General features: G+C 45.8%; 1 protein-coding gene across 2 annotated transcripts in view; it reads left to right on the top strand.

Annotated features, from left to right (window-relative positions):
* Positions 1–13820, top strand: part of Nlg-4 (neuroligin 4) — a 247234-nt gene extending 233414 nt beyond the window's left edge. Inside the window, exons 10-13 of one of the 2 annotated variants that reach the window (XM_076382178.1) lie at positions 9521–9854; positions 10565–10828; positions 10978–11137; positions 13664–13820. In XM_076382178.1, coding sequence (XP_076238293.1) covers positions 9521–9854; positions 10565–10828; positions 10978–11137; positions 13664–13813 — 908 coding nt within the window. In that variant the 3' untranslated portion in view covers positions 13814–13820. The remainder of the gene's footprint in view (positions 1–9520; positions 9855–10564; positions 10829–10977; positions 11138–13663) is intronic. The other variant, XM_076382179.1, reaches the window with a different exon arrangement.
* Positions 13821–14353: the final 533 nt, after the last annotated feature.

Below are 14353 nucleotides of genomic sequence, written 5' to 3'. Positions count from 1 at the left end.
CTTGTAAGGTGTCTGGGTCGTTGCAGTTTTCAAGGGAAGTTCGATAGACTTCCGTGGAAGAGCACGAGGCATCGAAGCAAGTGTGCAATTATCGGGGCAGGGGTTCAACGCGGTTATGAAAAACAGGACGATAAAGGCGGGGAATCCTGCGGACAAAAGAGAACGAGGACGAGAAGGGTCGGTCGTTTTCTCGTCGTCTAACCACTTTCATGGATTTCGACGACGATTCTGGCGTTCAGACTTCTATGGTTTCGCAGTTCCGCGTTTCTGTTAATAGCGACAACTGCGATAATAATTCTGGCGCGGGAAGCCGTGGCGTTGCCAAGCAAGGCGCTCTTACTGGTCGACACTCTGGGTTGACATTGCGCGACGAGCAGAATTTCAGTTTTGGGAACTCAGAATCAATTAACGAGAGAATTAGGTTGAGATATTGAAGCCACTCAGGCAGGGAGAAGCCAGTAGCATAAGTCAATAACAAGGCAGTTAGTGGAACAAGTCGGTGGCATGTGAGACATTAAGGAAATTAGTAGAATAAGTCAGTAGCAAGCGAGAAAGTGGGGAAATCAGTAGAATAAGTCAATCATAAGTGAAACATAAGGGAATCAGTAGAAGAACTCAGTCCCAAATCAGACACACGAAAATCAGTAGAATATGTCAATCACAAGTCAAACATAAGGGAATCAGTAGAACAGCTCAGTCACAAATCAGACACAAGAAAATCAGTAGAATAAGCCACTACTGACCCAAACAGAGGAAACTAAAGAGGATGAGTCAGTCATAAGTCAGGCATATTTCTCTCGAATTCTAGGCATTTTTTTTACAATTACTAACTTTAAAACGAAGCCTCAAATACAATTGTATAATTCTCTATTTTTGTTCTTTTTTAATATATAAAACCACCCCTCACTCCTTCTGACACCTGTTGTCAAATACCCAGCATATTACTTACCATTCTAACCTGTTCCTTATCTCAACGAAATAACATACAAGGTACACAATATGCATTTACTCAAGTCTGTGGCCCTCTAGATTAATAACACACCAATATGTACCCCTGCTCCAAGAGTAACACAGAGTACATAACTCGAAAGGTTCAGAATCTCTTTCCTACGTCAACAAAACTTCTCATATCGATATGAAAATCGTATCGAGGATCACAGAGGCTTTCACAGGACACTGCCTAATGTTTCCTCGGCCTCCAGCTACCCTCTCAAGGTCCAGTGCCTGGAATACTCCCTTCTGCCTCGTGCCATCTGTATTTTCATCCCCCGCGATCGACTGGATCCACTTTCCTCGGTCGTATTTCAGTCGTTACGTAATATTCCTCGGCAAGGCGAGGTTTTAATTAACGAAGTAAGTCGGGGGAGGCGCCTCGGCTGTTCGAGCGTAATAAACGCGCGAATGAAGCGCGGGGACGGTCCTCCCCGCGGCCTACGGCTTAAAAATTCATCGGATATTGTGTAAGACGTCGCGAATTAAACTGAGCCCGCGACGTGACGCAATGAAAATGGCTCTTTCGCGTTTTAATTACTTCGCGACCCCTTAAACGCCCTGAAACCTGGCGAGGGGAAACAGGGGGGAGCTTCGGGGCTGCAACACACCGTAAATATTTTAATAATACGCTGAAATGAGGAAATTCATTCAGTTCAGAAAGGATTAACAAGGAGAATGAGCCAATAACTGAGTTCGATGAAACTGAACGCAGTGTAGCTGCGTGAAAAATAAATCGAACACGTGGCTGCATTATTGGCTCCTGGTATATTCTCCCTATAAACCAAAATTGTAAAACTCTGAATAGCAAAAGCATCAAGTCTTCCGTTTTTAAACAAAATTCGTAAAATCAAAGAAGCTAGCTTTGCAACTCGCCCCCTTCGTTTGCATCGAGCAAAGGGTTGGCTCTTGCAGTGGTGATCCCCTGGACCAGAGAAGGGCTGATGCTCCTCGAAGAAGCCATTGGCCAGCAGGTTCTCTCAGCTCGCCAGCTAGGGAATCTGAGTTTCCAGGGACGTTCGAGGGATCGAATGTCTGTCGGCTGGTGGAAAAGGGAAACATGAGGAGTGAGTGGGCAGGGATGGAAGCTGACACGCGAAATACGGACGAAGGCTGGGGGAAAGAGGCCAGCGACGGGATTTCGGGAGAAGAACGAGGAGATGAAACGCATCGCGACAGAAGCAGAAGAAAATACCATGAGACATGTGTTGGCATTTATGCCACGACTTATCTACTGCGATGGGTTTCCTGGTTTTATTCTCTGGCGGGTCGCTAGCGAGCAGCAGGGATATTCCCTGGGTGAGGCTCTCGAAAAGTCGAGAGAATATGGCGTCTGCCGAGGAAAGACGTCCTTTAGAAGCTTTAGTGTGTCTTAAAAGAATAAGTCGTTAGCCTCGATATATATAACGGGTGTCCTGAGTGCCCTTGTACTGGGCGTTTCAGAAATACTGGCACGAGTGGAGATCTGGGGAGCATACATGACTAAACGAGTCGAAAATATGGAATACAATTTTATGAAGAAATTCAGAGGGAAGTTTTATTGTCTGGCTACTGGCGTAACTATTGACTTCCTCTACTTGTAAGCTAGAAATATTTCCTTTCGTCTATCTACGACACGAGTGTCTTAAACTGTACTTTGGTAAACTTGTCATATATTAAAATTCCTATATCATGCAAGGGATGATTCCTTTTTCAGAATCTCAAATAAAACAATTTTTATATCCATCCCAATTAGAACAGATATGTAGTTAACCTTACTTAAATGGGTCACCCTCTATACGATCTGTCCCGAGTGCCTCCCCAAAGCTGCAAAACGAAAATGTGCACTGATTCTCCCCGATATTCACCCCCCTCCCAAACAAACGCTAAAAAGAATGCAATTCCAATTAAAAATCGATCTTCATTCAGCAATTAAATTAATATCAGTCCTTTCATCGCGCCTGGCGATTGCTCCACACACGAGAAAATCGATATCCGAGCCCTGAACTCGAGCACAAAGATTAATCCTCGCAGGTTTTCGATCGTGACAGAGGCACAGCGACACAGCGACACAGCGACCCTGTTGAAAGCCAGCCTTCACAGACCCCTGAATTCTCGACGAGCTTTACGAGCCTCCTCCGCGACGCTCTTCTCGTTTATCGCCCGATACAGTTGACTGTTCCCGAGTGATAACGACCTGCCTCCCCCTCCTCCTCCCTCCCCTTTGTGCCCAGGGGTATGGTCACGGTGGATCATCGATAAAATCCATTTTTGGCGGCCATTTTACAGCTCTTCACCCTCCGTCGCGTGTATATCGGCCGATTTGAGGGGGCAGCGAATTGATTGCCGTCGAAGCACCGTGATCCGACTGACGGGTCACGGTTCACTGGTTCACGACCGTCGGATGATTCATGGAGAGATTTCACGGTTCAGGATACGACGAGATTTCCATGGGACCTGTGGCGCTGGCCCCCTGTCTGGCGCGTGGATTGCTTTGGATTCGATTAACGAGCGTGTTTATTCTCGAAATTGAGACGGTTTTCTGGGCCATTTGTTCCTGATGTCGACAGCGGCTTTGACGTGTCGCTGACTTGGGATTTATTCCACTGCAGATGCCAGATGAAAAGAAATCGGTAGAATAAGCCAGTCAGGAGTGAGAAACTGAGAAATCAGTAGAGCAGCTTAGGCATAAGTCAGACAGAAGAGAAAGCAGTTGGAAAAACTCATCCTAAATCATTTGTAGAGAATTCAGTAGAGTAAACCAATCATAATGCAGACACGGAGAAGCCAGTACAGCGACTGGACTATAAGTCAGGCACAGAGAGGGTAGAAGGAACACTCAGCTATTAGTCAGACACAGAAAAATTAGTAGAAGAATTCAGGCTTAATTCAGACTAGTAGAATAACTCAGCCATAAGTCAGTAACTAGAAAATTTGCAAGAAAACTGAGCTATAAATCAGACACAGACAAATCAGTAGAACAACTCTGTTATAACTCAGGCAAAGAGAAGTCAGTAGAATAACCCAACTACAAATCAGACACAGCGGCGCCAGAACAATAGATCAGTCTTAAATCAGACACAACAAAGCCAGTAGAACAAGCCTTGAACATTCCTGCTAACAAAATATGGCTCCCATCGCAAGCTTCGTCCACCAATAGAATGCTTCACGAGTCATCACAAAAAAATATATACCCTCTTTTCAACCTTCCTACGTCTGTTTCCCTGTCCTCCTGACCACCTCAGCCTCCTGAATTCCCCTTGGAATTCAGAAAACAGAAGATTGCAGAACCTCAGTTAAGCCTGGGAAACGTCGTGCCTCACGACGTTCCCTGTGCCACGAACCGTGAAAGGTGTCTCGGGAGGCAATCTGCAGCGCGAGGGACCTCCACTGGACGGGTCAAAGTTCGAGGAGTCGCGATGGCAAGCCAGGGGAGAAGGGACAGGTGTGAGCTTTCAGAAAAGTGATCCCGAAAACGTTCAGCCAATCCAGAGGAAGCGATTCCTCGCTTTCCTATGCGCATCCTCGCGCTGTCACGGCGTTTTCGGACTGGAGATACGGTCTCGAGTGGATTACGTGAGGGAAGATTGTATTAATAACATTTCTGGGCTCGTCTGTCGAGGCCACGCTCAGAGGGAAAAGTGTGGCATTATTAAAGAGAAGTGGAGGGTAGCATCGCGTTCTCGATTCGCTGTCAAGCATCCAGAGACGTTGCACGCTCGATCTCGTGACTACCCATACGTGAGACCGATCCCTTGGATCCCTTCCGCGAGAGCAACGAAGCGAGCGCGCGGACTGGAATATTCTGACGCCGCATACATCAATATTTAACCGCGTCCTGCGCTTTCGATTTGCAATAAATCGTATTAAATCAGTCCAGGCGACGCGCGAGACGACTCGAAAATTTCTTGGACAGACGTCGACGTGACCCAGTGATTCGTTTTTCTGGAAATGAACGCAGGGAAGAGGGATCTCGTTAAGAAATACCGAGAAAGAGGATTTTTGAGGATGGGAAGCTTTTGGTAAATGAAATTGTGGGGCGACTATCGAGCAATTGAGGCCTGAGAGTGTTTAGGGAATAGTGAAAAAGAGAAATGATTGTCAAAGTTTATCTGCATGAATGAGCGTCCTGCATTTAAAGTTTGTTTGAAATGTGTCTGACTTGGTCTTGAGTTATTCTACTGATTTCTTTTGTGTTCTCCTGATTTCTCTATGTCTGACTTATAATTGAGTAGTTCTTCTGATTTTTGTGTGTCTGACCTATGACTGACTTACTCTACTGTTTTGTATGAGTCTGACACGAGACTGAACTATTCTACTAATATATCTCTCTTTACCTAGAGGCTTCTTCTACTGTCTTCTCTGTGTCTCTCTTATTACCGACTTATTCTACTGATTTCTATGTCTGTCACCTTGACTACTGCGATCCTACAGTAGAATAACTCTGAAATTAAACATACTCATGTTATACTGTCACATGTGTATACACTAAAAAGGTTAATCAACATATCTTCTAGATAATCAGTCTATTCTAAATAAATCTCAATATAAATCCAACTCCCGCGGCAATCGCCTAAAACCATCAATCCTTCCATTCAATTTCCAAATGAAATTCCTCCTGCAGCGAAGGCTCACCAGAAACGAGGCGTCAGGGGCACAGAAAAGTATGAATTTCATCGGCGGCGTGTCAGAAAATGCAAGCACGCCTCTCAGCCTGAAGAGGTCCATTTTCCTGACCCTGTCAGCGGCCTGTGTCGAATTTTCCGCGGCGGTTTCGGGCTTCAGCGAAACGGGAAATCGAATGTCGGGGCGTAACGCGTCGCGGCGCCTCCGCAATATCATTTTTCACGTCGATTTCCGCCTCCCGCGGCCTCGCTCGTCCTATTTGGCACGCACCCGTCGGCCCCGCGAATCGTAGCGAAATTAATAACTGCAACTTTCCCAGTTATCGGGAGGAAGGAGATCCAATCATGAGATGTAAATTCCCGCGGAAATTTTAACGATAATCCTCGGGGGTAGACGTTTAAAAACGCGAAATTATAATTCGCGATACGAGCTGGGGGCGAGAATGGGAGCGGGTTAATTCGATTCGGGATCAAATAAAACGAGCATTATTTCAATTTCACATCCGTCCCGATCCCCGCAGTCGTTAATTGTTTCTAAAGCGGAGGAAACATTGTGCAACGCCTGGTAAATCTCTCGCTGAATTATGCTCGCTTGAAATTTCATCCCGCGGGTAATTGGGCCATACAGAAAACTCAAATATGCTCTTTCGCTAATCGAATAAACAGGCGGCGAGACGATCCCCCTATCGTTATCATCTGCGACGAGGGGGACTCCGCGAGCCTTGAAACATTGGAGGGAGCAAGGTGATCAGAACGCCATTCTCTTTCCTTTCGAATTGTTTGGCGATGCTTTGTAGGGGAAGCATGGATCCTTTCAGCGAGACAAGAATATTTTAATCAAAGTGAAAGATTCGAGGGGATCGAGCCATTGAAGCGTGCTTGGCTCCTCTGCGGATCTGCTCGAGCACACTCCAGCAAATCAAATGTCACTGACGTGCTTCGAAATGATTCAGGAACCTCGATACAGGGGCTGTTGTCGGAAATCTCTCTCTGTGTCACTCAGAGGCTCGTCTTCGTATCGCTTGGGGAACTGGAGAAGTCACATTTCTGTCAGGAGGAGAAAGATCTGTCCCTGTCCTTTGCCTACCACCAAAAGCCTGAGTGAAGTTGATGTATTTGAATTAATTTTTTGAAGTGATTCTAAGGGCTAAAATGAGGGAAAAATTGAGACTGAAGAAGTTGCATTTGAAGCTTTGTTATTGAGTTATTGAATGTCAGAGGTGAGTTATTCTACTGATTATGGTGGTTGTGAAACCTGACTAGCAAATGCTAGCAGCAGAATGAACCTCAAATTAGACGTAGAGACACACTTGCAGATGCAGGGATCAGTAGAATAAGTCAGTTTCAAGTCAGACGCTGAGAAATCGGTAGAAAAACTCAATTCCAAGCCAGACCCATAGAAACCAGTAGAATAAGTCAGTCATAAGCCAGGTGCAACAGGAATCAGTAGAATATGTTCACCCTAAATCAGTTATAGAGAAACCAGTAGAATGAGTTGGTCATAAGTCAGACACTAGTCAAACCAATAAACCTCAACAAAACGACTCTAAAATAAAACACTAACATAAAATCACAAGACCATCTCAACCAGTATGAATAATACTCATATACCCACCCCAATATTAACCTAAAAAACAAATTCAACCCTCCCTTCTATCTCCTCACCTTCCCTACCCTCGCTCAAAAACAGAATTGTCACTATTTGAAGGTTCCCTGTAACTTCTCTGTACCAATTCTCCCTGGCCTCTTACATTCCCCTAAATTAGAAAATTCTACCCCCTTCCGATCCTCCCCTCGCGCCCCCGCGATTCACCACCCTCGCGAGCTCGCAGAGCAGCGAAACGGGGCGCATTCACGCGCGAAATGCTCCTCTTTGCCGCGGTTAGCCCGACTGTTAATTCTTAGCAGCCCCCTTCACCCCCGTCCCCGCCCCTTGGGGAGGAGCGACGAGGGCGCATTTGCGGGCGAGCCGTCCCGAAATTCGCGCAGAACAATTATTTTCATTAATTTCATTGTTCCAGTTTCGTGCACGCGCACGCTGGCGCACGCGTTAATGCCAGCCGTTTTCTCATTTGCGGGGATGACAAATCCGTCAGTCGCGGCCCGCTTTAATTAACCGACCGTTCTGAAACGTATTTTCTCCCTCGACCACCACCCCCTCCGCCTCGTCCCTCCCATCCACCCCCCCAACCCCCCGAAAAATCGGATCTAATTAACGTGGGCGGTAATTCTCACGGACCGCTTCGCGATTTTCCAACGATTCGCAAAATTCTCGGCAATTTCGCGTCGTCTGCGTTCGACAGCGACACTCCGCGGGTCCTTATGGTGGTTGATAACGAGCAGCCCCGAGTGGGAGCACCGTTACACCAGTTACCGCCTCGTTTATATCAGGTCACATCGGGTGCAGATGCCGAGCCCGAAATTCGATGAGACTGTTCGCTTGCTCTACCGCCGCTCGCCTCGATTGTCTGGGGATGAGGCGAGTTTAGGGGTATTTGGGGGAGTGTTGGAGGGGTTGACAGGGGGCAATGTTTGAGATAATGAATTGTTAGGTGAGTCCTGGCTGACTTTCGAGGGACTTGTTCTACTGATTTCTTTGTGCTGGGCTTGGGACTGATTTGTACTACTGATTTCTTGCTGTAGCTGACATGGGTCTGAGTTGTTCTACTGGTTACTCTGTGTGCCTGGCGTAGGACTGGCTTCTACTACTGATTACTCGCTGTGTCTGACATGGGTCTGAGTTGTTCTACTGGTTACTCTGTGTGCCTGGCGTAGAACTGGCTTCTACTACTGGTCATTTGCTGTGTCTGAGTTCAGTCTGAGTTGTTCTACTGATTACTCTGTGTGCCTGGCATAGGACTGGCTTCTACTACTGATTACTCGCTGCGTCTGACATAGGTCTTAGTTGTTTTACTGATTACTCGGTGTGCCTGGTGTATGACTGGCTTCTACTACTGATTTCTCGCTGTGTCTGACATGGGTCTGAGTTGTTCTACTGATTACTCTGTGTGCCTGGAATAGGACTGCCTGGTTCTACTGATTTCGTTGTGTCTGGCTTGGGATTTGTTTGACTTATTACGCTATGTCTGAGTTACAGTTGACTTATTCTACTAGTTTCTCTGTTTCTGAGAAAGAGGCTTGTCCTACTAGTTCCACTGTGTCTATCTTGGGCTTTTATCTGCTGCTTTCCTAGTGGCTGACTCAATACGAACTTATTCTACTGTTTTCTGCCCATGTCTGACTAGAAAGTGGCATATTCTACTGCTCTCTTTGTGCCTGTCCTGAGACTGACCTATTCTACTGAACTCTGTATGCTTCTCTCGAGCTGTATTCCTCTGATATTCTTCTGTCTGACTTATAACTGACTTCCTCTACTAATTTGTCTGTGTCTAACCTGACAAGTCCACATCAGCAACAGAATTTCCAAGGTAGATACACTCCATTCCACAGTGTCCACTCTTCGAAGGCAGGAAGGATCATTACGAGCTTTCAACGCTGGCGCTATCCGTTTCAAACACCTTCTTTTATCACGACGCGATACTAAAGCGCGATGCCGCGTCTTTTGGCAGAATACAAATCTTCCCATTAGGCCTGCCTCGTTTAAAGCCAGGCTATTTAGAGAGAGGCACGAATTCCTGTTGCAGCGAGGCAGAGTACCGCCGTAAATTCTTCATTACACACCAAAGATTTTATAACTCGATAATGTATAACGACCGAGCAGCGCGAGAAACTCTGAAAGTTTTTTAATGAAGCCTGCTTTATGGGGTGCCATAATATTCGGTACGGTCGAGTCTGTACAGCGAACGCGTTTCAAAAATTGTTCAACGCTGGATAAACAATCCATTCGTTTGAAAGTTTCTCGACCAGGCTGAGGTAAATGAAGCACACTCAATTATCTCTCATGTTTTTCCACCTTTTCTTTCCAGATCTCAGGCCCAAAATGAGATACCACTATCGAGCCCACCAGCTCTCCGTGTGGCTGCGCCTGGTGCCAGAGCTACATCGAGCTGGAATGGAGGACGTGGACTCCAGGCACAATTTGTTCCGAGAACATTCTGATCCCAGCCTGTACGACGGATCGGTCAGGCCAGATCCACTGAGCAGGATCGGCGAGGAGTTCAAGAGAAAGAACATCAGCACCGAACCGCCGACCACCACTGATTACAACGCTGCCACGTGTGTCAGTTATATACAGAGCACGAACCTCCAGAATGTTCATAACGCTAGCACGGATACCTTGGCCAACGTCGATCCAGCTGGGTATGTTTTATTTGGAGTAGGAGTTGTGGCAGTAGAATATTTAATATAGATCCGACACAGACCTAGCCAGTGGAAAAGGGAGTGGTAATATGGCTGTTTAATAAAAAGAAAACCTTTTGTGGCATAAAATATGAAAAATAAATCTTTCCTTGTCAGAGATGGCAAGGTTAGTAGGAGAAGTCTGTAGTTCAGACTCAGCCAAATCAGTAGAAGAATCCAGCCCTAAATCAGACACAGATAAACCTGTAGAATAGGCCATGAACCACACAGAACAAAGTTAGTAGCATAAGATAAATTCAAGTCATATCCAGACAAATCAGTAGAACAAGTCAGCCTCTGATCAGGCACATCTAGAATCAGTAAAGTAAGTCCCTAACCAGGGGCTTCAAAATTCAGTAGAATAAGTTCCTACTCAGACAAAGTCCAAATCAGTAGAACAAGTCCCTAATAAAACATGACACAAACCAATAGAATAAGTCCCAATACAGACGCAGCAAGAACCAGTAGAATAGGTCCTCAATCAGGCACAATTGCATCAGTAGAATAAGTCTCAAGTCAGACACAGCGACATCAGTACACCATACGCTCATTCCCAATTACAAATACACTCCACCTGCCACAGATACAAAGATCAAAGGCTGCCACATTGCCACCCCATCCCCCACCTCCACCAGCCAGCCAATCACTGACACCTCGACCTCTCTCAACAGGTACGCCGCTTATTCGACAGCCCTCAGCGTGACGATCGCGATCGGCTGCAGCCTGCTCATCCTGAACGTCCTGATCTTCGCTGGCGTCTACTATCAGCGGGACAAGACGAAGCTGGAAGTGAAGAGCCTCCAGCAGCAACAGATGCTGAATCAACAGTGCGGTCCGCGAGGGTTCACCGAGCTGAAGCAACCACCCCCGCCGCACTCCCACTTCCCAGGGGGTGGGCAGGTCATCGTCGACGTCGAGAATGAAATGTTAAGAAGGTACAGTGTCCCCCCCTCGATCGTATCGCTTCCCACTGGCTCGCTGCACGACGTCGAATCTACTTCAGCTTCTCTCACTGTATATAACGAACATGCTCGGCGGCTACACCTTTGAATTCTCACCTCGTAACGATCGATCGTCGTTGTAGGAACGTTATGAAAGGCCCTCCGAACGATCCCAACGCGCTTCTCCAGGGCCAAGGGACTCACACGTTGCCTCATCAGCATCATTATCAAAAGCAACATCAGCAACAGCATGCCACTCTTCCCCGAGCATCCGTCATACAGGACATGAACGCACAATCCCAAGTGAGAGCCTATTTCTTTTTCGAAGATTCAGGGGCGGATCCAGAGGGGTGGCGCGACCTTCGACATCAACCCCGTAACATCTAGAAATGTCAGGCTTTGAAAGATTTGTTAGGTATACAATTCATTCATAAATAATTACTGTGCATTTTATCGTGAGTCGTAAGAATATTGAAATATAAATTAGAAAGGGATTGTAAATTCTGTGAAAGAGGATTCGAAAATGTGGGATATGTATTTTACACATTTAATCCCCTGCCAAAGAAGGCTTCTGGATCCACCTCTGCAAAGATTTTCAATGTCACCCTCCATTAGGGGTGTACGGGTACCCGAAATTTCCAATTCGAGTTGAGTCCAAAAAATCTGAAACATTCATCTACTTGAAATTCTAGGGATATATGAAATTCTAGAGTCATCTAAAATTTTAGGGGTATATAAAATTCTACAGTTACCAGAAAGTTTAGAGATACAAATATCCCTTTAAAACTTCAGAGTTCTAAAGGTTCTGAAGTTCTAGGGATATCCATAATTCTAGTGTTATCCAAAATTCTAGGCATATTGAAAATTCTAGGAGCATCTGAAATTCTAGGGTTTAATGAAATCTAAATTTCTAGGGATATTTGAAATTCTAGGGACATTCTAAATTCTAGTGGCATTTAAAATTCTAGGGTCTAGAGGTATTTCGACTTCTAGGGGTATCTAATATTCTAGGGATATTTAAAATTCTAGACGTATTCAATGTTCTAGGGATATCCATAGTTATGAGGGCCCTGAAATTCTATTGGCCTAGAGATATCTAAAGGTGTATGAACATCCAAAATTCTAGGGGTATTCCAAAGTACTAGGGGCGTCTGAAATTCTAGAGCCTAGAGCCATCTGAAATTCCAGGGCTGACGAAAATTCTAGGGGTACACAGAAACCTAGGAACATCCAAAATTCTAGGGGAATCCAAAATTCTAAGAGTGCTCGAAATCCACGAGTACCTAAAATTTAGGGATACCCAAAGTCAAAATCAGTTAAAAATCCCTAGAATTAGTGAGTTTCATATACCAAAGGAAACGTACCTATTTTTATTTTCTGAAGCCAGCAATTCTGTCACAGCTACAAGAACAAAATTAATATAACCTCAGGTTCCCGAAATTTCGCATACCCGCACACCTCGACCCTCTATACATATAATAGGATCATCATCCCATTTCTAGCAGCAGTTTTCGACACATGTAGACAGTAATTCTGCATTTCAACGAGCTTCGGTTGGAGTAGCAATTTGTTAAACGTAATCAAGACACAGCGATATTTCGCGAAAGCTCTCCTCGCCCGTCGAACGAGTCGAGCTTTAAAAAAGCAATTCGCCCGTTTCGCATAACTCTTATTGTCCATAAACAGAAAGTTTATTTACCGACGGGGGTGGCAGCCAGGGGAGGGGTGAACCCTGACCGTTCTCGGGGCTGAAAATTTTACGGGCGTCGTTGATTTAAAAAAGTTTCGCTAACGACCGCGGGCCTTTGGAAGTTTAATTCATAATCCTATTAAGGAACTTTTAAACTTCTAAGCCGTGGCGCCAGCGAAATTTACACTGGCGAGGCTCCTGACATTCTTCACTGGTCATTATTCCACCTACGGACGGTATCGCCTTTTATCTCGTCACTAAATTCCCGCGGACGCGAGCTTCGGGACGAGCCGCGAAGTTCATTAAATGGAACTTTAATAGTCGGACGTTAACTTCTCGCCAGGACGCGGGATTCCGGTTTCCTTTCTTCGTTTTTCTTTTCGGGGAGATTCGCGTTCCGTGTGGGTCAGTTTCGCGCAGGAGGATAGGCAGTAAGATGTCGGCACTTAGAGGAAAGTTTCCTTGGGAAACGTCCCACTTCCGTTTGAGTATAGTCATAGATTAGCTTTTTAGAGACAGCAAGTTGTAGATGGAGTTCTTTTGGGCTGAGAGAACCTTCGTTTGCCTTTTATTAGAGTGGCATTTTGGTAGTGTGTGGTTTAGATTTAGATGAAGTCTGGGGACTTTGAGGGCTTTTGTCTTGGCAACAGTGGAGGGCTGGGAGCATTTAAACCAGAAGTGGATAGAGTTAGACTTAGACCTAGATCTAGACATGAGGTTAGAGTTGGGATTGGACTTGAATAGAGACTTAACACAAACTTAGAGCTAGATCTGGACCTGGATAGAGACTTAAGACTTAGGACGACACCTACAGCTGGATAGAGACCTAGGACTAGACCTGAACACAGAATAAACTCAAACCTAGGACTAGATCTGGATCAGATCTGAACCCAGACCTAGGACTACACCTAAATCTGACTCAGACTTAGAAACCAAGACCTACAACTAAGGTTGAACATAGACCTGACCTAGAATCAGACCTAGACCTAATTATTCTAGATTTATTTATTTATTTAGATTTGTTATTCTAGACCTAGGCTCAAACCAAACCCCCTCTTTAGCACCAGCAGAGCTTCCAACTCCCCTAAACCCAAGCACGTCTACTCCTCATCAACTCACAAGTATTCTTCATCTTCCAGGGTCCACCAAACGGGTCCATACACCTGACAGTGCCAAGAGCACCACCACCTCCTCGAGCAAAGAGCCCCCCAGAAAACCAGCCCCTGCTGCAAAGCGCCACCGTGTCGAGTCGCGTGTCCCAGGCGACAATGAGCGAGATGAGAGTGTGATGCTTGGACCCCCCTCCGAAGCCAGTCGTCCCAGATGTCCTGACAGCGTCGACCCTGCTTTAAGCGTCGTCCACGTTGCGCAGGATCTCGATTCCTCGAGGTCCTCGTCGACCTTGGGACAACTGAAGAACGAGAACAGCTAAGAAGGTTCTTCTGCAACCAACATCCCAAGAGTCCAAGCAACGACGTCATCGACTGATGGAGGGGGGTGAACAGAGCTTCTGCTCTATGAAAAAAAAGAAAAAGAATCGACAGGAAGAAGACTGAAGATGTAACAAGAGGTCAGAGAAATGCAATCAGACTTTCCAAAAAATGAGAAGAGGAGTCTTTTTTGTGGGAAAGTGATTCAGGCAAAGGATGTTTCAGCCCTGCTGAAAGTCTCTAAGAGCCTCTCGAAGAGATCCACTGAGGAACGCTGCGTGATGGTTATTTTGAAAGCTGAGGTGCCCGAGTGGAGTAATGTTTGACGAACGTTCTGTGAAAGTTATTTTGAAGGCTGGGAAGAGGGAAGGGATGTGGAGACTGAGACAGGAGGAAGTG

The sequence above is a fragment of the Calliopsis andreniformis genome, chromosome 7 (assembly GCF_051401765.1).
Source record: "Calliopsis andreniformis isolate RMS-2024a chromosome 7, iyCalAndr_principal, whole genome shotgun sequence".
Lineage (NCBI taxonomy): Eukaryota > Metazoa > Arthropoda > Insecta > Hymenoptera > Andrenidae > Calliopsis > Calliopsis andreniformis.
Note: the sequence above shows the minus strand (reverse complement) of the source record. Positions and strands in the feature narration are given on the sequence as shown.